General features: G+C 46.4%; 2 protein-coding genes across 3 annotated transcripts in view; both read right to left on the minus strand.

Moving 5' to 3' along the window:
• LOC125757607 (uncharacterized) overlaps window positions 1–13859 on the minus strand; it is a 58064-nt gene extending 44205 nt beyond the window's left edge. For both annotated transcript variants that reach the window (XM_049413208.1, XM_049413207.1), the window contains exons 1-2: window positions 13738–13859; window positions 2092–2259 (exon numbers count right to left, since the gene is read on the minus strand). In XM_049413208.1, coding sequence (XP_049269165.1) covers window positions 2092–2259; window positions 13738–13848 — 279 coding nt within the window. In that variant the 5' untranslated portion in view covers window positions 13849–13859. The remainder of the gene's footprint in view (window positions 1–2091; window positions 2260–13737) is intronic.
• A 2355-nt stretch (window positions 13860–16214) lies between these two features.
• LOC119384941 (uncharacterized) overlaps window positions 16215–25432 on the minus strand; it is a 47841-nt gene continuing 38623 nt past the window's right edge. Inside the window, exons 3-6 of the mRNA XM_037652556.2 lie at window positions 23146–23406; window positions 21938–22069; window positions 19695–19930; window positions 16215–16340 (exon numbers count right to left, since the gene is read on the minus strand). Coding sequence (XP_037508484.2) covers window positions 16215–16340; window positions 19695–19930; window positions 21938–22069; window positions 23146–23406 — 755 coding nt within the window. The remainder of the gene's footprint in view (window positions 16341–19694; window positions 19931–21937; window positions 22070–23145; window positions 23407–25432) is intronic.

Here is a 25432-nt window from a genome sequence, read left to right on the forward strand (position 1 = left end):
CCACTGACTCCCCCCCCCCCTTTTTGTTTCTCGCCTCGATGATAGCAACTTTCATTGACCAGCCGAGTGTAACGACCGACGTCGATGTGATGCAAACATCAAAGTTTTGCAAGCCTGAGAAAAGACAGAAAAAAAAAGACGAAACAATTCGCGTGCCGGCGACGCCGACAAATTCAAGGCAGGGTATTCCAATATCTTTGAGTGCCCTGTCTTGTTTAGTACACTATTTCCCTTCAACTGGACTGTTCATTAAACCCGTGTTTCACGACGTCTCGAGTATTTCAACCTTAGGTATTCGGTCGCGCTTGTCTTCTTTTGGCTATGCGGAGCTCATGAGTGAAAAAAAAAATCAAAATATTTTTAGGACGTCGATCTGAACGGCAAACGACAGGAAAAAATAAGCAAACATATTTCCATTTGAGTTTATGACATTGCATTTGCCTCGTCAATATTTTCCAACTACTCAGTGGATTGAAAGCAGCATCCTAGTCATTAATCCGCAAATATAATAGCGTGAAAGACATATTGATGTCTATTTTTATGCTACCTAAGGGTTATAATACAGGGTGTATTTTTTTAGACAATGTAGAGTTTGTTATAAATATTTTATGACAGTCAGGATCTAATCGTTTTCGCACACGAACTGTATGTAGAGGCGCAAATACTTTTCGGCAAATACAATGATATTGACGCGAGTAATTAACCAAATATCGTTAATTAACTTTATAAATCTTGACTTGAGGGCAGTCGTTTACATTGGAATGTTGTAGTGCATGCGAAGTTATGAGACACAGATTTGTTTAGAAACCGCGAAGTTTCACATAAGCCGAGGTATTCATAATCCAGCTTTAAAAGCGATATCAAAACTGACTGCATCCGGTGCGCAGGAAACGCGGCCTCTCCGTTACGTCATGCCGGAACTGCACGTGACAACGAAGTGGTGAAATTTGAATTAAGGTCAGGAAAATAGCCAAGCACTCTGAAATACAGAAGCAGATAGCTTATTCTTCAGTTATAATATGTGGTGCTTATGTTTCTTTCTTAATGTATAAACAGGCGCGAAAAACTATTTCGCCTGCCTGCAAGAAGAAGCGCCGCAGTGATTACCCCTGATTTTTTATGCTTCAGAGAGAAGGAAAAGGTTGACATTGCGGTTGTCTTGAGCACGGCTCGAAATAAACAGATTGGCACCTAACACCACAGGCCAAGGTAAGGCGATCCGCGGATGTAAGTGAGATGACTTGCCGCTATTGACGAACAGGTACAGCCACGAAGCACCTCCATTCAAATTTCGTCACTTCCTTGTCACGGGTAGTTCCAGTCTGACGTAACAGAGTGGCGCATTTCGTGCGCGCCGAGAGCTATCAGTTTCAACATCGTCCCTAGAATTCGATGATGAATATCTCGAGTTGCGTGCAGTTTTCGGGATTTCTAAAAAGTTAGTATCCCAAGAAATGGTCATGCACTACAACTTTCTGATATGAACCTGCCCTGAAGCCAATATTTCAAAAAAAGCGTTTTGTTGATTAGTCATTTCAGCTCCGGCAAAGTATTTCCGCCTGGAGTGAGCCTGACTTTTACAGGATTCTGTATATATATATATATATATATATATATATATATATATATATATATATATATATATAACCTGTATTAGGCAGCACGCTTAAGAAGTACCGAGTTAGGACCTCTGCGTGATGTGACTGCACGCGCAATTGTCAAATTTGAGTGAGATCAGCATTTATTTATGACGCGAAACCGACAAAACACGTAACTCGCGCTACTTGTTGCGCGGTGTCATTTTTGAGAATAACTATATTACTTGAGTTGCTCGTTCTTGACCTCTTGCAAAAAAAAAAAAGTTTTTTGTGAGAACCATTTGACGTCGCCGACAATTGAGCAAGCTCTCGCGGATTCTGTGAGGCGTATTCCGGTGCCTCTCGTTGCGCAACCGACAGAGGAGAAGGCGTCAGCGTGTTGAGGGCATTCAACTACACCTCACGCTCGAAAGTTCACTCGAAAGTTATTTGATACGCTTAACTCTGACGATAGGCTTCAGGATGGTGTAATTACGGAGACTCGATCATTTACTTGATCGAAGGGTTCGAGCTCGCTGTTCGAGCAGGCGATGTTCCAGGTACCGTCGATGCCTGCCAGGCCTGCCGCCGACACGCGGTACTCCAAGACGCCCATGGTTAGCGACATGGTGAACGTTGCGCTCACGTTGCGGCCGTCGCGCAGCATTTCCAACGTCCCGCTCTGCGCAGAAATAATATGAAACTTTAGTACCACTTAAAATAGGGACATTTACCAACATGGGAGACGAAGTTAGCAGACGCTACGCGCGTTGGTCGAGAGAACAAAATACTCAGAGTCTTTAATGCATTCGCCTAAGACGACTAGAAGGCGAAAGCCATCCTCTCTTTATTCTCAGTTTATGTATTGAGCCTCCCCCGCACCCTTCCGAAAGCTCTCTGCACCTAGCGTGGCTTAGCGCGCGTGACGTGTAATGCCTCCAGGATCGGAGGCATTGCAAGCTTTCTGCATCTTACCTGGTTTTGCCCTGCCTCCGTGATCGGCCCACCTTTGACCGAGCGACGATGTCATGTGATGACATCACAGTCACGTTATGGTGATTTCGCAAATTTTGGCAATCTGTGACGTCAGCAGGTAATGATGATTTTTTGCATCAATCGTGTTGACGCCGCCGCCGACGACGGCCAGTTTTCGCGCTCGATGCCGCATCTAAGGCTTTCGCGTTAAACACTGATTACAAAAAAAAAGAGAAAGAAACACCTTACGAAGGATTTCGGTATACGACTTACCCATGAGTTTCTGTTATACACTGACAACATATAACTGGAACGATTCATTTCAATGCACACCTACGCAGTCATTCTAGTTTTTTTTTTGTGCACGCATATCATAATGTCCATCAACTTGAACAAAACGAATTCATCTTGGCTTACTAGTCCTTCGAGTGGAGGAACCAATAAACATTAAATAAAAAAAAAACGTACAGTACGTCTTCATGCTTGTGATGTGATGCAGGTAGACACGGACCAGAAAAAACGAGGAATCAACACAGGGTGATGCGCATCACCCTGTGTTGTTTCGTCGTTTTTTCTGCTCCGTCTCTACCTGCATCACATCACAAGCATGAAGACGTACCAACTAGCCCCTACTGCCGCCTTATTAGCACAGTGTAACGTTTTTTCTTTAGATTACACTCAAAGAAACCGCCAGGAGCGCAACAGAGTTCTGTTTCCCTTCAGCACGGGTAGCCATGCTGTCCAACCATTTTATGGCGCCTTCCCGATGGCGTTACGATGGCGTCATCTGAAACTGCGTATAAGCTAAAATGACGCAGGCGTACAGAGCGAAATGAGGCGCTTGGACCACGGTGTGTTATTATATTTTGAGATCTGGTTTAGCTCATACAGAATTCTCAGCCAACGAATAAGTAAAATTTACCTGAAGGAATCGCTCTCTCACCTACAATTACCGCCTTTGTTAAGATGCTGAAAATGAAAAACCCAACAATTTTCATTCGTTTCTAGCTTAGCCGGTGAGGCAGAGCAGACAAGGTTTAATTTGCCCATGGCTTCGCACAAAAGGGAACGCGTAGCGCTGAATGTGCGTCTGCGGGGAGGCTGTGCTTAACGTGCTTGACACGTTGGGCATTCGTGAACTAGCCTGAAAACTTGGAGTGCTCGCTGTGGTTCCACGCCGTTTCCATTCCGCAGGCAGCCACAACCAAAACGCTCTAGACAACTACGCAAACGTGGTCGAGTTCGCCAAAACAAGCTCGGTTTACCTAATCGCTATGTTCCCTCGGCGTGCGTGTTTCGCGTAAATAAAATTGCTGTGCAGAGCCGCCGTCGCGCGCCCCCGTACGCGTCGAAGCGCCCAAGTGAAGCTTCCGTGATCATGATATATTTGTTCTATATACTGGTAACATACGTGTTATCTTAAATATGTTTGCCGTAACATACATGCTTATGACGGTGCGGTCTCGGTTACTTAATTACAGCAACACCCCTCCTACAGCTGTGAACGCATATTGCATATCCTCCCACAGTCGTAATCCTACTATAGCTTACATTGACGTAGTCAGGGGGAAGGGGGGTGGGGGTTCAAACCCTCCAAACCAATTGAAAATTTTCTATTTTGGATGTGTTAGAGGAGCGAGTTGGGCGCATGTGTATATACACAGGCACACACACAAACACACGCACATAACATATCTTTAAAAATATTTAAATCACTTTCAATCTTTCTTTTTCTCTTTTTCTTTCTTTTTGGTGACGTGCACGGGATGTATTCGAACATGTTATTTTTCTTTTTATATCGGTGACATGTGCGGATGTTTTCTAATATAGTTTTGCCTTTTGTTTTGTTATTTTCATATATTTTGGCCAGGGTGTCGGAACGAAATGTTTTTCGTTTCGGTTTTAGTTTCGTTTCACCGCAAAAAGTTCCGTTTCGTTTCTGTTCCGGAACGAAAAAAAAAAAAGTTCCGTAACGGTTCGTAACGGTTTTTTTTCTTCGTATAAAAAAGAAAGTATGAAAAAGGTAAAGCAATCATTAAAAAAAAAACATTGGATTTGTGATGCAGTTACTTGCCCTCCTTTTAAGAAAGTGGGACAAGGGTAAAACACATTCTTCAGAGGAGCGGAAGTAACTGTACCACGTATTCCTACCAACTAGCACAAACCAGTATTCATCTCAAAGTCATAGTATTTATTTTCTCACAAGACAAATACGAATTTTTTTAGTTGGCTTAATTCTTTGTGTCGAGGGAGTGAGCACGATGTCAGAAGCAGCACGTCATTGAGTGTACTCTCTGATGTGCGAGACCGCTGTTCTGATAAAAAGATCGCCAGGCCTGCGTGAAACACGCAGCAAGTCACAGCAAAAGCTAGAAGGGCGGACTTTGTAGAGCCCGTTGTTATCTCTTGGGGCAACTAATACAAGTAAACATGCAACGTACCCACTACGTCATAAATCGTCGCAAGTTTTCTGAAGTAGCGAAGTTTCCACTATGCCATTTTTCTGCATTCTTCGGAGAATCGCGGTACCCGCTACACATCTGTGAGGCATTATCTTCAAAAACTATAGAAGCAGCGCGAAAAAAGCGACGACAAAAATAGGAACACACACAACAGGACTTCCTATTCTTGTCGTCGTTTTTTTCGCGCTACTTCTAGTTTTCGCATCATGAACCGACTCGCCCAAAGCTACAAGTTGTTGCTAGCATTATCTGCACTTTGTCCTGTGGCTGATAATGAAGAATTATGGCTGAGCACTTTGCAGTGGGGTGGGAAGGAGTGTTGCGGAATGGGCGCCTCCATTCGATTCCAATTCCATTCCGGGGAATTAGAACTTGCCGCATTTCCATTCCTTTCAATACCTCGGAATGAAAAAAAACTTAGCCCATTGGCACTCAGGGAATGGCCTGGCAGTCCGATTCCATTCCTCTAATTCCTCAACGTAGGAAAGGCACCTTGATAGTTTTATCGAGTTCAGAATTAACGCCCCATAAAGCTGATGTCATCAAATGCATTAAGAACTGCAAAAGTACGCAAAACACATTACCAAGGTCGAGGGATAGTAGCTTGGTGACATATCTCGTGCAGTACAACCACGTATCGTACTAATTCCCATAGGGGCAGTTCTCCCGCTACACTCTAAATATTTTCACGCGTAGTAAGCGTGAAACACGCCCCTCGGCCTCCTAAAATTCGTTTTATGTACCACGTGACTCAAACTACGCGTTGTTTTCCTCCACCCAAGCGTGACGCCGGTCGAGGACACGCACATTCGCTGTATTTTACGCGTGATGCGGGATTCTACGCGTGAGAACCGGAAAACTAACGCTGAGGAAAAGTTTGCGACGCCGATCGCGCTTCTCCTCATCACGCGTATATATATCCTAATACAATCGCCAAGCCAGCCGTGCGACGTCGCCGTTACTCGCCTCTGATTTGCTGCTGCGATTTGCGCCTGCTTTCATTTATTTTTGTTTTTCACGCGAATGCCTTGAAAGGTGGCGCTTGCTTCGATATATGCTTTTGGCAGGAAAACGGGGTTGGAGTCCTTGGAGTCATTGACTTAGCAAGCTCTTTGTGCATCGTCTCTGCCTGCCCTTCGAGCGTGTACTGTGCGCAGGGTTCGCTTTGTGGTGTTGAAAAGTGGTGAAGTCATGAATAACTTGACATCGATTGACCTGCGTGGTGTGCCGCGCGGTGGATGCAAGAACACCGAATGCAACTGCCCGGAGTTCTCGCGCGGCACGGCGCCACTCACTGCGAACTCTGCTATTCCGGCCGGATGGTGTGCATACTGCGGGCACTCGCCTGCCATTCACGGCCGCTTGGAATACCTCGGTAAGCAAATATTTCGAAATGTGTTTGCTCATTATATATTTTACAACTATTTTCCCAACAGTGACGTTTCTTCCTATTTACCTCTGAACTTGACATTAGTATCAGGCCAAGTTCTCTGTGTACAGTATGACGGACAGAAACGCGAAAATTTAGGGCTATGTAATTCACGTACTTTCATTTTGAACATCTCCATTTCGTGTCATAGCGGCATAGTTTTGGCTCGAACACTTACATCAGAGCCAACATTAACTTTAGATGCCGGATTCGTAGCGACGTGACGTGGTTATATTGAGTAATTGCTCATGAAAGTATTTGTAGTAAAGAAAGTGATGTCGCATTTAGTCCGAGAGTTTCTGTTTCACTCGGGTCGTGCGATCGACCGGGAAGGATGACAAGAAAGGAGGAAGGAGTGTTGCTCTCGGTGCCGTGGCTGTGAGCCGTTTCTCCTTCGCCGTCGGGTATCCACCGGTCCACGCGTCTAGCGCTCGTTAGCTTTGGCCATAGCTTTGGCTTGTCGGCGCCAAATTTCGTGGCCGCGTCGCGGTTCGCGGCGGTGGACATTTTCGGGCCAGGAGGCGGAACGCCGGTAAAGGGGCCTCCTGGCGCCTCGCGCGGTGAATAAACAGCACCTGCTTCCTCCGTCCTCCGCAGAGCGCCTCGAAAATGACCAAAATGTATTGTATGCCGTAAATTCATGTAGTCGATGCGTACATTACGAAGCGTTAAAATTGTGCCATATCCTGCAAAACAAGCGCGTTAAGGCCACAGTAAAATTGCGTGTTTTTGCTGTACATCAAGGCTGAAGTTCGCTTTTTTATGTGAGTGCGCAACGCATGAGTCCATAAGTATTATTTGAAGCCCCTGTTGCCAAGAGACCGCTCTGGTTACAGGCGAACTATTTATGCCGCAACCTAGCCTTTTATAGTAAGATACGATTGCGTCACCTTGAGGCATTTCTGGCTACTGGGTGAAGTCGCACTTGTGTGCAATTAATAGGGAGTTTTCGAATAGTGGCCCCAAACGTTCGGGGCCCCAAGGCATCTTGCGTGGGCTCGCTTTGGGTCAAGCAGGAGTTATAAAGTTTTCGAATAGGGTCCGCGGCGATTTGGGCACTCCCCCTATTCTAGGTCACTGTGGTCTTGGCCGAGAGCCGTCGCTTCGAAGTGAGTGCCGTCATGTTTGTTTGACGCAAAGCTTTTGGGGCAGGCTTTGGGGCTCCCGCTAAATTGGCGAAATAGCGTGCCCAACGCAAAACCCGAAGCTGTTTCGGTCTCGCGCATGCGCAGCGGCCTTGGCGTTATTTCTTTGGGGCCCCTATTCGAAAACTCCCTAACATTTGCGTTACCGTAAGGTAGCATAGACAGTTTACCTTATGGTCCACTACGTGGAGCCAGTGCCTCGGCGGTCGGTAATGCTAGCTGTCGCGGCAGCAAGAATGGAGCTCTGTTGCAGTCATGTTGTGATCTTATAGCAAAATTATACGGAATTACAGAAAAGCTGTTTTTGTAAGCGCCTCAGGTAGAGCATACGTGTCAAAACAGTCAATTGGAGCTTGCACCTTTTACTGTAAAAGCCCAAAATTGTCGCGAGTACAAAAAATGAAGTGCTTCGTATGGTACTCAGTGGTGTAACAAATAGCTGATATTTTTGAATGCCGTTTCTGAAATTCGCAGTGAAATGAGGTCAGTATACGATCCCCAGGTTAACGGTTTTCTTTCTAATGGATGAATATGTATGAGATACCACGCTGAGTGCACGTGTTCACAGTCGAGTTGAGTTCTACTTCCACAAACACTATAATTGCGGAAGAGTGCTTAGCTCACCCGGCTGCCAAACGACAAGCAGCGGTTCGATTCCCACCGCGGGCACAAATCTTTTTTTTTTCCTGCAGCTGTTCCTCTCTATGGACGAATGGTTGCACCACAATGTTCCTTCTTTGGGGCTTACAGTTGCGTCATACGGGATGTCAGACATACGGTTAACCTCTCTGCATTTAGTCTCGAGAAGGACTAACGGTTCTGTCAACGCAGTTCGTTTGTCAAGGGAACAACTTTTGATTGAAAAGCTCGCAAGATCTTTTGGAGTGTACGGGGTTCAGAAAGAGGCACTCGTCTTACTTCCGCAATTATATTTATCGCTGTGAAATTTATATTTGTTGATCTGTGCAGACAATAGATGAAGAAGGACATTCTGAAAGCGGAATAGATGCACCCCGCGTGAAGGCACTTTTAAAAGCATCCTTTATCCTGAGGACCACGTCACCAGTGGCGGTATTACCGGCTTATCTCCTAAACGAAGAACTGGTAAGACAGCCCTGTACCTTCTTATGTCCCTCTTTATTTCTTCAGATTGCCATATTTCAGAAGATTTTATTGGCGCCCAGTGTAATCTGGAGCACTCACGTTTTTTTTTTTTAACACGAAAGTGTTTTATGCCGGGGTCCACCACGGCTCCAATGACGCATTTCCGTCACGGATATGACGTTCTAAAATATAAAGACTAACATATGGCAAAGAAGAAACTATAAGAAAAAGTTCCGTCACCGGGAGTCGAACTTACGACCTCTCGATCGCCAGCACGCAGCGCGAAACGACTTCGCCACAAACGGCGTGTTCTCTGCTGTGCTAACGGCGAGCTATTTATGTACACCATTTGCCGGCGGCGGTACTCAGAGATCGGCGGTACAGCGTGTTTTCGTTATTACTAGCGAGATGGCGCGAAGGTCTCGAAAAGCGCGCTTTAAAGGTCGTCCCCCACGCGGATTAGCTCGCGCCTCGACAGGGCGTGGTCGCTCGTGCGGGCGCTTATCTCGTGATCTCGGTGGTTTGTACGTCTTGCGCTCTGCCTGCAAGTTTCCGTTGAGAGCACGAAGGTCGCCTCGCTCACTGCAGCGGCCGCTTTTGCGAAAGGAGCGCGCTGCTCACACAGAAATAAGTTACAACTGTGACAGTTCGCGCTCATCCTGTGTATGTTTGTTCCGCGCGTCCTTTCTGCTTGAGCAGCGCATTGCGAGTTTCGAGCGGCTTGCTGTTCTTCGCGTAACATTACAATTTGATGCTGTAGCATTCATTCCTTCGCGCTTGGGGCGAAAGAATGCACAACAAACGCTCAACTAAGTCTGTGAAGACACGTTTCACTTTCGTGTTATACCGATTCCTATGACAGAGGGATCAGCCATGTTTTTTTCATTCGTGCTCAAACAGATTGCCGGTGTACGAACTATACTTGACTTTACGACATCAAAACCCCTTTGTACTGTTCTTGCTGACCCCCAGTGCCGCTATAATTAAATCAACAAAGAGCCACGAAGTTTTGCTGATTGTGCGCTGTATTCTGTGTTCATGAAGTTTAATTCCACGTTTTTTCTTTCAGCTTGCCTTTGAAAGTGAACTGATATTTTTAAGCACTATGGAGGAGAATGTCAAAAGCCTCAGCAAACTTCTGCCTGCAGTGGCGACAGTGTCATCCTTAGCGGACCCATCGTACACAGAGGTGGATGCGTACCTGAGGCCAAGGCTCGCGAAAATGGCCCTAATTTCAGAGGTGAGTAAAATAGTTTTTTAAGAGCCAAAGTTTCAAAAGCATTCATAACGTCATCCTTCTTCTGACACTATACTCAGTTTTCAGCAGTGTCTCAGAAGATTTAACGCCGCAGTCGCAATGTGAGCTTTGTCGACAAAATCATTTTCATGAATTTGTAGTTCTGTACCAAGTGAAATTGGACAACGGTTCATTCCATCAGGTACCAATTTAATTTCTCCTTTTTATCTTTGCCAGGTTTCATCCTAAGACATTATTGGCCCGTGCATTGTGTGGGGCGATGTGAAGGAGCTTGTATGCGGCAGAGCCCAGCGAAACCATGAAGCTACAGCCGAACACGTCGTTGGAAAAAGCACTGGTGCTTTGTTTGTGTGTGTACTACGTCAAGGACCTTGCGTATCCGGCTGCTTTTGGCCAGTTGCTTGGCTTCGTTCAAGCAGTCGTTAAAACGTGCCGGCATCGACGAAATTCCATGGGCGCAGAAAAGGCTACGGTATTTGTTCACGAAACTACACTTCGTTTGAGTTAAGTACACATCAAAGTTTATGTGCTGCTTAAAGAGACATCCAAATTCATCTAGCGCCTATTTTACAGTTCCTGTGTGTTTTTTTCTTGGATTGCTCTTCCATAAAAAGAAGCGTTTTTGTAAGTTATGGTCAATAAAAGTTTTACTCAAATTTAAATTCTTGTAAATATTTCGTTCTACTTAACCCCTTATCATTGATTCAAATGTAAAGTGTCAGAGCACTCCGCGCAAAATTCCTCACTCAAATTTCTGGACTACCGTATATATAAGTAATCGCCTCGAAAGAATGCATGCACATCAGAGGCTTAATTGTAGGATTCGCCAGATGCACCTGTGGAAGATGCTTTATGAAAGATTGAGACAATCGAGAACGCCTTCATTCTGCTAACACTACTAAATTCTGAACGGTGTATAACGAAGATCTAACGCCGCAGTCGCGGTGTGAGGCTTGTCGATCCGTGACGGGAGGCCTTCCTAATGCTTAGTTAAGGTGTAAGAGAGGATTTTTACTTACTTGATGCGGGATTCTCCTGCTCTATAAAATGTGTTTCTGACTGTCAGAAAGTGTTTAAAATAATTTGAAAGAAAATAATATTTGTTGTGCTGTATTTGTTGATGCTTGGCGGCTCTTTGGCGGGTATATATGCTGGTTGCCCGGCATTAAATGGCTAATTACAAAAATCAAGTTTCAATTTTCATATTGGGCACGGGAACATTCTATTGGTTCTGCATAACACGAGCTTGCTAGCTGCACCGTAAATACAGACCGCACTGCCGATGTTGAGCTGTGCGTATATATGTGCCGTTGGGTACAACATGGAAAGAGTAGCCAGTGAAATAATGAAAGCTTGTCTCTTATTTCTAGCCTACTCTCTGTACTATAAACCGAAATCCATATTTATGTTTCAGCCAGCAAGCTCATTTTACCCTCTCGCAGTGTCGCGTTCTACAGTTTGCACAAGATGAAAAGGAAAAATTAATTTTTGTAATGCGCTAATTATTGCCGGGCATCAGTATGTATACTCTTCAAGAAAGCCGCCAAGCCCATACAGCACAACAAATATTATCTTCTTTCAGCTTTCTTTTGGATGATTTCTGACAGTCAGAAAGGCATTTCAAGGAGCGGGAGAACGCCGCATTAAGTAAGTAAAACTCCTCTCTAACACCTTCTCTAAGCGTTAAAAAGGTTGGCAGTCACGGTTGGCAAGCGTGGTGCGCTTAGCGTGAAAGCGCACCACGCTTAGTACAAGCGTGCAAGAAATCGCCCCCACTCACGCTTCGCAAGCGTTATGCATCCCGCAAGTCACGCTCAGGAAGCGTGATTTTTTCAGCGTGAAAGCACACCACGCATAGAACAAGCGTGCAAAAACACGCCCCCCTCTCACGCTTGCTACGCGTGAAAATATTTAGAGTGTACCGATAGTATTTGCGTGGTCAACATGTTTGAACGAATGGTGGTGTTTCAATATTGTTTAAGCTTAAATCTGTTAATGCTAAAATGACGACATAGCGTATTTTTATGCTGACAAAAGCGCCTTTGCATCGAATACGGAACACTGGGCCGCACTGCCCGTCAGCACTCACGCTTGTCAAGCGCGCCTCGCAAGCATGGATTGGATGAGGAGAACTTTCTGTGTTCGTCTGTGCGCAGGTATGCAATGTCTTCCTTGTCGCAAAGGTTATTTACGTGTGTCAGGTACTAAACTGCTCGTGAGATAAAGATCAGGCTGTGCATAGAGTATTCGCCACTTTCGGGTGGGGGTATCAATGGGAACCAACGCGCAGGGGTAATTTGTTTCTCCCTTCGGTATCTGCTGGGATAATGCATTTGTTTGTACACTAACTTATGCCTCCTTTTGTAGTAGGCGCGTTGCTTATAAATGTACCGTGCTTGTAATCAGCTAAGCCATTTTAAAAACACTGCTTTAGTGTTAACTTGCGAGGTTCTGACTTACTAACGTTTGAAGCTTGAAAAACAGCACGTAGACGAAAACGTCCTCTATTTTCGGAAAAAGACGTAATTCCATTCCCATTCCATTCTTCCGAGCGTTGTCCCCATTCCATTGCGGGGTCGCGAAAATGTTGAAGATTCCGGAGTCATTCCACTTCCGGAGTGGTAACTCCGCAACACTGGTGGGAAGTATTAAATGCCTCTTTGCGCTATTAGCATTGTGTGATGACTGGTTGTTATTTTACTCTTCTGCCACGCTATATTACATATTTTAACGCGATTCCTTGCCCGACATGACGCCTGTATGGAGCATTTTTGCGATGGAGTTATAAGCATCAGCGTGACACTGTGGTGGAAGACCCGACTAACACGCAGAGGGCGCGGATCCTAGAAATTTGTTTCTCATTTAATTTTTTCTTATACCACGCGATAGCGGTCACGTACACCGGCGGCTGCGGACAACTATGGAGCCAAAATCGGCTGTTGTGATCTCATAACAGATTTCGGTGTAACAAAATTCAGCGCCGACAATGCCCTCTCCACTTTGGCCTGCTTGACAAGCGCGCAAAAGTCCACTTGCGTTAATATAAACATCTCTGGTTGCCACTGTTCTCGTTTTTCGCACAATTTAAACATATCTTTGCTTTGGATTTCCTGTCTGAGGTACGCGCTAATACTATACCCTGAGATATGCTCACATTGCATGAAGCTCAGTTGTTCCGGAATGCGAAATTTTCTCGTGAACCGAAAAACGATTGAAAAAATTTCGGTTTCACTCCGGAACGAAATAATAAATAACGTTTCGGTTACGTTTTCGTTCCGGTCAAAAATATCGTTTTTTTCGTTTTTTCGTTTTCGGTTTTCGTTCCGTTCCGACACTCTGATTGTGGCTTCTTGAACATACCGTGTGAAATTTGTTTCCAATCATGTTCTTTGTACATGTCAGCTATGTAACCCCAACTCCTGTCTTGGCCGTTGTGGTGACAGTATGAATAAAATTTAAAAAATACATAAAAATAAAATAATGTATGGTTGAACCCCTCCCCCCACATCCCCCCACCAAAAAAAAAAACTTCTGGCTACGCTATAGATAGCCTATCATGCTTGGGAACAAATAAAGAAACTTATAACTGCGCACATTCTAACAGTGTGCTTAGAGCCTTGCAACGCCTCAACCATTGCCTCAAACGTGTAAAATGGCGATATGTGAAAGAATGCGCATATAGAATCTGCCTAAGTGCAAGGCTACGACGAGCCGGTTATCCTGCCTAAGTTTCCGCACAGAAATGCAACAAGAACTGTCCTGATTATTAATCCCCCACTATACTTACTAAGGATGGCAAGCTAAAGTCGTTGATGTGCTCGTGGCTCCAGGAACTGGCCGGCTCGACCTTGCAGTCGTTGGGCGGTAGCACGGGTGTGTGCGAGATGGCGATGAACATGTTGACGTTGCTGGAGAAGCCAAAACTTACAGTGAGATATTTAAAGAGAATGACAACGACTTACGAAGCTAGCATTATGGTTTTCTGCGTTTTCTGATTTGTTGCTCTGATGCGACATGGCAAACGAAAAGAATACTCATATGTATAACATGTGTCTGTAATTTAGACAACGTTATGTCCGCTCTGTTGCTGGTAAGCAACACACCACCATGGTATTCGCTACAATTTCGCGCGCAATATTGCGCGTATAGGATGGTACTGGAGACGTGAGTATTGTCACTTTCGATTGCACTTTAACCTCACGACGAGAACGTAGGCTTGACGTTGCGAAATTTTTGAGAGCCACTTCGTCGATGGTAAAGGGGACATGAGGTTACGGCGTTAGGAAGTTCGGTTCCTCTACACTAACGATCACTCTTGAACATGATTGACAACATGCTTTCAAAATTATTTAAGAAAGTGGCTGTGCCCATGACAGAGCCACATTTCATGATTTTCAAGGCTGCGGAAGAGCTGAGACACTACATATTCAAATGTGCAGTTCATACTTCCTATATGTTATGAAATCGAACGTTGCCGCTTGTTTGATAGTGAAGTCGCAGCCGGGATACCAGAGGTGGTAAGGGCTCCTACGGTGTTCCAAATGGGGCATTAGGTTTAGCACATGGTGCACTACGCCGTTGTACGCTTTGCTGTTGTGCCTGGGCTCAAGATAGCCACATTTTATGCCTGACAATGAGCTAAAACATGTTCATGTTTTTCATGGATGCGATGGGATATGCAGCATGTCAGACACAAGAAAGCTATTGCTTGCCTAGATAATCATCCTAAAAATAATACGCGTCACTTTTTATGCTGTAAACTTCAGCAAAAAAGGAGGGAACGTGCGGTGGCCTTCTAAAATACGAAACCTGCTAACAATACCTTGTGTATTCTTTTTTTTTTGTATAACTGGTTGCCCACAAGAAACACACCCCCCCTGCTACTGCCCGAAAAACATCACATGCGGTTTGGGTCTCTAGAATTCCCCTGTCGACTGCAGAAGCTGCTACTGCACTGCTACTGCTACTGCCCGCATGTGATGTTTTTCGGGCAGTAGCAGTAGCAGTGCAGTAGCAGCTTCTGCAGTCGACAGGGGAATTCTAGAGACCGCGGCGGCGAGTGCCAAACTGCATCGCTGCGCCTTCTGACGGCTTTACGGTTAAGATGGAGAACGTATACAGCGCACGCGCGTCTTTTTCTGCCTGTCTGTCTGCTAGCGCGCACTCTTCAGCCACATATGTACAGTCGAGCGCGATTTGAAGGTTATCGCCCAAGCGTCGACCAAGAACTACAACAGCGCTACGTCCCAGAATCTTTTTTCGAGGAGGGGAAGGTATCAGGCAAACTTCACTCACTCTTTCTGCTGTTCCTCGAGCTGCGCTCACTCCCGTCTGAGGAAGACGCATTTTTATTTCATTCTTTTATGACAATGCGATATATTTTGTTCAACTTAGCAAGCCGTTCGTACGAAGCAGTTCCAAGCGGAAGTTTTACCAGATATTTCCCAGCAATCTTGCCATCGTCCGCGGAGATAAGAGCCAAAGAAGAATTCGCTTGATCGCAACGAATGGAAAGATTAAAATAAAAAGAAAGGGCGTACATTTCGTTGTAGGGGTGATTGTTTTAGCATGGAACATCCAAAGAGGGCGAGAAGAACTCGTAATCTTGATTTTCACTGTTCCGAAACGTGCCTCTAGGCTAGTCGGCGCTCGCGCGATAATCTTCAATTCGCGTTCGACTGTACGTACTGGAATGTGGGACAAAGTGCAGGTTGCCACTTCTGCAGACGCCGCGGAAGCGCCGAAGCGACGATATCGCGATCAAAATACCACATTTATACAGTTGAAGTGTTTTTGATCGTCACGATATCATCGCTTGTTTCTTCCGCATCGACGACAGAAGCGACACATTGTACTCTTTCCCGCGTTCCGGTACACGCGCGTTTAAAGCGCGCTAACGAACCCACCAGCAGGTAGAAAAGCACACGCGTGCGCTGTACACGCTCTCATAATTAGCCGCGAACTCATGAGAAGGAGCAGCCATGCAGTTCGTCACATGCTTCCGTGGTCTCTGGAATTTTGCGTTCTAAACTGTACGTTCACTTGGTTCATACATTTCACATTGTCAACCAATAAAGTTGTATTCAAAAGACTAGGTTTCTGGTGACGGCGCTCTTTATCTCTCTCTCTCACGCGCGCGCTCACACACAAACGCCCACACGCACCTTCAAACCGGCTTATGCTTATACCAGCGATAGCCGGCAAGCCGACGTGTATGCAGGGAAGTCGGTGCCGTCAACTTACCACATAGCATATTTTGTTTTCTCACCTTGCAATCTCAGTCGGAAAAGGAAGCATAGCTCCCTTGGAGGTCTTGATTGCCCTGAGCAACACCCCTATGAACGACACGCCAGAAGTAGGCACGGCAGACTTCATCGCACTGTTCAGCAGCTGCGCAGAAACGGAAGGTGCATCTTTGATAATGTGCTTTTTCATGAATGATAGAAAGCAGGAATTCTGTGCGATACTGCCGCCACTGAGATCTGCATTCGTGTAACTGGCTACAAGTACTATGCTGATTCCGGATTGATACAAAACTGCTCCTTTGATGTCTCATGCGATTTCGCTCGCTTCTAGGGGACTATGCGGCACTTAGCCGATGAATGGTCCCGAAAAATCAGCTGGACTAGTGTGCACTAGAACAGAGGCGTGCTCGGAATGGCCGAGGCCCCAATGTACAGAAAGCGGCCCAAACAGGATCAATCCGCTTGTGGCACTGTGATCCGTAGTCTGCAATGTGTCGTCGTTTAATAGTTGCGTGCGGCTCCGCCAAAGCGGTGCAGGTGTAGAATGTAGAATGCTTCCCACTTGAAAGTCCCGGGTTCGAATCGCCGCTGTAGATGGTGTGTTTTTTATTCTTAGTGTCACCTTTTATAGCTGTATTGGTTTTCCTTTGTTTCTTAAAACTACCTTCTGTTGCTACGTATTGCTACAAAAAGTAACGTAAAATGTGAAATCTCGTTTCGAGTGTCGTATTCGCAAAAATCTTCGAGGCCATATTTTGCGTTTTTGTTGAATCCCGGGCGGTGGCGCTGCAAATAACTTCGCTCACTGTCAAATTTCTTCTATTTCACTTCCCATTTAGCGTTACTTTTTGAAGCAACATGTGGAAACTGAAGCTAGTTTAAAAATAAACAAAGGAAGAACCAGACAGCTATAAAAGACGCCAAGAATAAAAACCCATCATCTGCGATTCGAACCTTGGCTTTCTGAGTGGAAACGGCCATTCTATCCCTGCACTACTTCGGCAGAGCCGCACGCTACTCTTAAACGACTACAGATTGCAGACTACCGATCGCAGCGCCACAAACGGATTGATCCTGTTTGGGCTTCACTTTTCGAAGCTCGTTCCGAGCACTCCCCTGTTCTAATGCACTCTAGCTGTAATTGCACGGCTAGAGTTGCATTGATACGTAAGCGATGCCACAGCGGTCGGGCAAAGGATGTACCGAAGAGTAAAAATAGTTGAGATGCCGAAGAGAGATGCCAAGAGCCGCTGTTCACCAATGAAGAACCCTCGAGCGCGCCGCTGAGAATATTTATTACAACTCGCAGCGCAAGAAGGGTGTCAATAATGCTGGGTTATTAACGCACGGACCAGCGTTTGCCGTCATTTTGAAGCCTTTTGACAGAAAAAGGGAAAAAAAGATGTCTATTTCGCCGCAAGGTCGAAGCAATGAATGGGATAGCGACACATTGCAATGTTATACTAAGTACGGCTAGCAGTTACCTCCTTTAGAACCCGATATAGCGTGATTCTACAAAACAGACGCAAGAGAATACGGCCGCTCCAGGGAGTGAGTCAGTTTTAGTACCGTCCGTCGCCTCAACGAAAAGTAAGCGGTGAGAGTACAGCACGTACAAGGGTAGCATTCGTCCGCTGATCTCATTCGAGATAGCATGCGTGCCACTGCGCGCGAGCGTGCTCGTTTGATCAAAGTGCGCAGTTGCTCCACAGGTGACGCAGCAACCCCCACCTGCGGGATACATCCGCGCGCCTTCGCGCAACGCAGACGGCCAGCGCATTTAATCTCTGCTTAAGCCACGATCGGGGACGGCCGTAGCACGTTTTCACTCGCACATAAAAAATACTATGCGCGGGTTATTCCTTTGTACTTTACCCGTAACATGACGGCGATGCCGAGGGCAGAAGTGCGCCTTAAGTGTCCATATAAGTGTGATTGCAATAAAAGTGACATATACGCTGTATTTTACTCGTGCGATCGTGTATCCCCCGTATTTTATGGGACGTGAAAGGCGACACAAATGTGAGCTACAAGCAAGATGCTGCGACGCATGAGGGGGACAACAGGTAACGAATTTCTAGAAGCTGGTTTCATTCGGTGCTATCAAAATTGAGTAATATAAATAATTACAGGGGTAAATAATCATGCCATTCCCGTTACGATGACAACTGATAAATGTAACTTAAGAATGACAGCAGGGTGGCAGCAAGTGCTGGATAACAAACCCGCATTGGCTATGGTGCATAGCTTAAATTTAAGGGAAAAAAAAACGTAAGAGATACGCAATGTGATGGGAGTAAAATGTTAAAATGCCACCTGTAAGAGTAGTGAAAGGCATAACAAGGCAGCGAGAGCTTTTATCTGGGAAACCTGAAGATTATAGATACTAGATTAGAAAACTTGCACGAACATTTCATGGATAATCTCAAACAATGAAGCAATGAATAATCCATGGAAGAGGCTGCGATTCTGCAATGCACTATGGTCACAGCATTATTTGGAACGTGTACATCTATGCAAGGACACGAAAGGAGGGATGAGAAAATCCACTCGGCGGAAGTCGTTTAATCTGCCATATTGGGGCTACGACTACCTTTCAATGCTTCTTAATTTGACCAGTGCTCGCGACGGCAACAAACTTGTTTCGAGGCTCACAAGTGCGACTAAAGCGACGGAGACGTAACACGCATTTCGGGCTAAAATGATGACTCGAGCCCTAACTAACATGGTCCTCAGCGGGGCACGTAAACGCAGTGCGCTGCGCTCAACAGAGGCCAGCCGTTCACTTTCTCGCCAATCAGCGATGTCTGTACAATCGACGCCTGTCGACGTGTGCCAACCACTCCAGGGTGGTACTGTGGACTTTCAAAAAGAGTTTTACATTGCGACATATAGTTCGGCTATGGAGTCCTATCAATTTAAGAAAGGTACAGGTGGCCCTGAAGCTCAGTAAACGCTGATATGCCGGCCCATATCTACAAATTCGTCCTCCGACTATGACTCTTTGATTAACCAGAACGTTCGACGTCGATTACCACTAGCTAATATTTGCTAGCGTCCGCCGCGGTGGTGGGAAGTTACAGTGCTCGGCTGCCGCGGTCGCGGGTTCGATCCCGGCCGCGGTAGTCACATTTTGATGGAGGCGAAATGCTAGAGGCCTGTGTTATGTGCGATGTCAGTGCACGTCAAAGAACACCAGATGGTCAAAATTTCCGGATCCCTTCACTACGGCGTGCCTCATAATCATATCCTGGTTTTGGCACGTAAAACTCCAGATATTATCAAAATATTTGCTAGCAACACTGACGAGTACTCGATGCGGATTCGATCACGTCGTACTGAAGAAACGAGCACTGATAAAATACTCTGCTCTGTTTTTACGATCACGACCATCGTCATCATCTGACATACATCGGTTCACGATAACGATGAAGCGGATAACATAGCCTTGACCGGTGTTCTATGCTAGAAGTAGCGCACTATAGAGTATCACCCCTACCTTAAGCACCGTGCTGTAATCGACGGTCACGTTGTGCAACTGCTCGGCAGCGATCTCGGCGCGCGCAAATCCGTATCCGCGGATGCCACGTGACGCGTAACTGCGAATGAGCTCAATGGCTGCCGCCGATGAGAGGAAAGGCACGAGCTCGCGTCGCATCTTTGCCGGAAAGGAGAGAAGATACGTGGTACTCGTAGACTTCTCGGCCTCTTGAAGGTACGTGTCCAACTTGCCGCCTGCGAAAGAAACACAGAGTTCGAATAGCTTCGGGTCCGTGGTGAAAGGCCGCACGCATTGACTACAGGTGATTGTGCCGTTTCTCGTAAAGGGACATGCGGGTGCACCGGCTGACACGACAAAATATTTTAACCAGTTTGCACTCCTGTGAAATCTGAGTAAACAGCCATAGATAGATATGGACAGATAATATGTAGCCAAAGTAAAAAAAGAACGCAGATCATCATTCCCAAGTCACACATCACAATTCTGGAACCGTGTGTGTCCGCCTCGTGTCCCTCCCCCACACTTGGAGGCGAGCTTTCGTGGTGTGTAGGCTTTTGCGGCAGCGGTTTCCCCCCGCATCGAGAAATCCGAGGGCACGCGGCAGCGTGGTGCCCTCTTTCGGAGGGGCAGTCAGTAGGCGGTGGCGCCACCACCTGGAGAATGCAGATTGAAGTCTTCCTACATCGTTATTCATCATCTTTATTTCTTTCTTTATCTCTTTCCATATTGCCCTTTCCTCCTTGCCCTCCTCCTCATCCTCACATCAATCACCCTCTCTTACCTTTCCCTCCCCCTTGAAATGCATGGCTGTCTTATGCTCTTGGCTTAACTATACAAGTCATGTCTCACCCTCTCCCCTCCTCCATTCTTTCCTCCCCGCTCTCACTTCCCTTTCGCAACCCTTGCCATACTATACTATGCATGGCTAGCTATGCTAGGAGCTGCTTGGCACATACCCGCTTTGTGTTGCGCACACCCGCCGATTTTTCTGAAACGACAGCCGGAACCACTTCAAGCTTAAACAGCTCGGCTGTTTAGAAACATGGAAACAATGGGTAGCCTTTAGGCCTAATTTTAATTGCTTGTCATTTGATCTACAAATACTAAGGGTGACTCTTTGTATGACAGCTATCCGGCTTCGCTAAACACAGTATCTAATTGAAAGTTTTGTTGGAGACTGTTTTTAGCGAAGCCGGTAAGCTACCGTAGAAACAGTCACCCTTATATTTACAAGCGGAGAATGGCTGCACTAACACATTGCGAGACGCACGTGTTGACATTTTTCTTTAAAATTTTCACAGCAGGAATACGTCCTTCTTAATTCCAATGACACCGGCGTCAATGACACCGGTGTCATTGACTAAGATTACAGTAAAGTACTCCCGGAGAGTACTTGCGAAAACTTCACAGTGGACGTCAGAACCTTGTAATGGCGTCGGCCCGTGGCGAGCCAAGAAAGGGAGTTACGATCAATAAACATTCGCAGTACTCTAAGTAATAGGCTGCTGACGGCTTGCTCAGCTGCTCTACATGGCCCGAATTGACGTCATCGTTGCCGCGTTCTTGGAGTACTACTACGTCCGAAAGCTGCGTAAACAAGAGATCGTACCAAACAATAGGCGGGTCTTGCTTAGAGCGTCGTATCGATAACAGTAATAATCCGGTGGGCAACTGTCGTCGCCAAAAAGCAAGAACACGTCTCCATGACGATATGGGGCATTGACGTTATCCCGCCACAGCATTATTACACGTAATATCGCTACATTATCGCTACTTTATCGCAAGCATTAGCTGATCATAAAATTTAGACAGGAAACGAGAAAATAAATGGAACAAAATCAATTTTGCATTGTCTCGGCTTGATTGGGCACTCGACCAGGGAACGCGGGTTAGTTTGCTCGTACGAGGAAGGCAGTTTTCGTTAAAAGGACATTACCACTGAGCTGCAATAAATCTTGCTCCGTGGATTCGGCAATGTACACCGACAACGCAACTTTGCCAAACGATAAATGCGCGTACTCTCAATAACCCAAGAGATATTTGTCATTAAAACAGCGAGGTGGGCGATTCGATTATCTGTAACTAATCTTAAGAGCACGCATAAAGGACAATGAGAAGCTGGGTAAGGGATGGATACGTAGCGCTCGGCTTGTCTTCTACTTCTTGTCTGTGTATTTGCAGGTTCATAAGATCCGTTGTGAATAGTTCTCAGATCATGGGAAGACATAAAACGTTCGTACGGCTGCTCGCAGAAACCCATTCGTTGTCGCCGAAGATGACATCACGGAAGATGGCAAAATCACAAACGCCATCGACGGGTAGCAGCGGTATTCTCGCGTGGCTACCGGTTACGCATACCAGAGGAGCGGAACCTGCGTTCACAAAAAAAGTAAGAAACTGTCAGTTTTGCCGCAAGCGCGAAGCAATGTATGCAATAGCAACAAATTGGAAAGTTATGCAAATTAAGGCTACCAACTCACTTATTTAACACAGGTCCTGGCCTACTCCAACAAAACGCTGTCGTAAGGAAACACGGCCGCTGGAGCGAGCGAAGCGACCTTCGCACTGTCTATGGCTTCAACTCAAACTTTGTCATGAGTACACAACACGCACAAATGTGTGAGACGTTGGCTGATCCCCTGTAAAGATACAGCGCGTGCGACCACGGGGGACCACATCCCCCCCTCCGGCTACCTTCCATGCGCCTTTCGTGCGACGGAGACGGCTGGCTCGTTTCGTCTACGCTTGAGCCGCGTTCGTCGACAGCACTCGCGCGCTTCCACTCGCACATAGAACATATGACGCGCGGGGTGCGAGATTATACGGAACATGACGGTGACGGCAGAAATTCTCCGAGATTGTTTACATAATTGCTATCGCAATAATACAGTGAAGCGCACCACCAATTGGCCTACACCCACCTCGTCGAAAATGAGAGAACGCCCCCTCTAAAACAGGGGGCGAAATGGGAGCCCACGTTCTAAGCATTGATAAGCACGGGCACTGCTTGTGCAGCTGCATAGGTCTGATTCCTGACATTCAGTTCTCTTACGCAGTTCTTCCAGTCCACTAAAGAGCAGATTTTGTTTCACTTCTAAGTTTACAAGAAATATATTGACCAAGCGGTTTCCACTTTCACGGCGTAACATTGCCGCAACGGCTAGGTGTAGCTGATGCCAGCTTACTAACTGTTGACAAGTCGCCCAATGACAATATGCGCAGCCCCTCATGCGCATCTGAAGAGTGCTGGATGCAAAATGTCAATACCATACGCGGTATAACTGATATGCCGCGAACGACACATCAGAGTATACCGGTTTTCATACGAAAGACGCATTTCTAACGTGCAAATTTATGTTACCGAATATGAGGTGTACGTTTTTATTTCTTTAAGTAACTAGCTCGCCCTGCTGTTATTCGACTACCAGGTGGCCCACTAAGTACTGACCGATAGTCACAGCCGGTAGAGTGGCCACGTTTTTCCCATTTGATGGAGGCGGTCTGTCGAAGTCCGAGGGCCCGGGCTTGCCGCGGTCAGCGCTGGACGGAGCCGGCGGCGGCACTGCATCGGCCTTGGCGGTCACTTCGGGCAGAGCAGGCGTCCTGTCCGCTGCGTCCACGTCACTCGTGATGGCGTCCATCTCGGCGTTCTTTCGGCGGGTTTCCTTCTTGGGCTTGCCGGGCATTTTGACCACGGGCGGCACTGGTACTGCGTGCGATCGAGCGACACGATCAATTAGCGAAGCCTTAAAATGATTAAAATAAGCAGATTAGTCCTTCGGGGTGGAAATGAATTTCGATCATTTATTTGGCAGGAAAAATTACAATAAGTGAAGGAGAAACGAACGCGATCTGACCTTCCCTGTGTTTTTACATCCTTGCTATATATGGTACCGGTTGATCAAAGTGATAGATTGGCAAAAGAGCTAACTGACCAAAAACTAATCTCTTCGTCACTTCTTTCCGTCTGCGCTACCCTGCTTAACTATCACATGTATAGATCAGTTGAGATTAATGCTAATTTTCACAAGGTTATGCAGCATCAACTTTCAACTATGTTCTCGATATCGGCCCTTTAGCACTGCAACTGGTGACAAAACTTCATGGATTGAGTCTTTGGGTTAACCTTCTGGTGCTGGCGTTATCCTTAGGTATCAATATCAAAAAATTTTTTTTTCACCATGGTTGAACATTTATTTGATGATGGAAAGCTAACCAGGCTTGACCAAACGCCCTCACTAACCAAGATTTCAAGGACAGCTGGTTTGGAAGCTCTGTCATGGCGTCGACACACTATTTTAGCTTTTGCGTCTTTATAAGGCGAGAGCCTTAGATGCCTCATCAAACGCGAAAAGTGACCTTCGGCGTCGGCGTCAACACGAGTGATGCGAAAGATAATCACCACATGATGACATCACCCCATAACGTCATCATGACGTCACAGGTCACCAAAATGTGAGGTCATCACGACGTCCCTGTGACATCACAAAGGTGACGTCCCACAACGACATCATCATATCACATCGCCACGTGGTCAAAGATGGGCCGATCCCGGAAACGCTCACGAGGTGCAGAAAGCTTCCGATGCCTCCGATCACAGAGGCAGTGCAAAACCGTGTAGGGTGCAGAAAGCATTCGGGGGGAGGGAGGATCAATACAGACAACTAAGAAAAAAACAAAAAAGATAGCTTTTGCCTTCCAGTCGTCTTAGGCAAATGCATAAGGAACAGTGTGACTTTTTTGTCATTCCATCAGCCGTGTCAAGATAAGAACGACCGCTCAACTATATCAAAAGCGTAGTTCATTATAGTATTCATCATGAACCTATCATGGTTGTCATAATATTTGTGTACAGCAGGGCGAAGGCCCATCTCGGCGATTTCCAAATGCGCAAGCTGATCTCTTTTTATGCCTAAAATGTTCCTGATTTCATTACAGTGAACAAGGATGAGAAAATGAAGGCGCTGCAGGGATGTTCACCAGAAGTGCCTCCGGTGCACTATCCCACGCTGAGAAAAGGGAATTAACGAATGCAAGGAAAGAAAGTATTGGCCTCACTCTATTTGAAACACTGAATATAAGCTGATGGGTCTATAATTAAGATCATTTACGTCTTCTCTCGCGTCTATTCTGGAAATCGAGAACGCCTACCCTTTGCGCCTCGTACCCCAGCTATGGCGTTGTGCTGGCCCCGCGCGGCTCGATCACCGGGTAGCGTCTTTAAACGGCAACAGGGCGTTCAACGCCACGGCGCCGGCCTTTTTCCTCGCGCAAGCCATGCTTCTTCCTCCACGGCGTCGAGACGTCCTGGCGCCGCACGTCGCGCTAGCATACGTCACTGTGTCACGCCCTCTCTCATTGACCGCCAAAGTCCCTGGGTTCCCTCTTACCTGAGCTCGCTTCTGCCTGGCGCTTTGCCGCCGCGAGAGAGATGCTCTCATGTGTACACCGAGAGGTTCACGCGTTGCCTTAGCAGGCGACTTCTCGTACGAGTCTTTGGTGGTCCCCTTTGTGTGGTAGCCGTAGCGCCACAGGCAAGCGTACTCTCTCGGTCTTGCGGAGTTACCCTGTGTGGCCTGCAATCCCGTGATTTCCGCACTGTGTTGCATATTGTGTTAATAAACCCACGTTTGTTGGCAACCTGTCTCGAGTGCCTTTCCTGCGCCGTGTCCAAAAGTCGATGAAACCACCACCATAGCTCATTTGTGCGCTATGGTGGTGGAGGGGTGTCGAGT

The sequence above is a fragment of the Rhipicephalus sanguineus genome, chromosome 3 (genome assembly GCF_013339695.2).
Source record: "Rhipicephalus sanguineus isolate Rsan-2018 chromosome 3, BIME_Rsan_1.4, whole genome shotgun sequence".
Taxonomy (NCBI): Eukaryota; Metazoa; Arthropoda; class Arachnida; order Ixodida; family Ixodidae; genus Rhipicephalus; species Rhipicephalus sanguineus.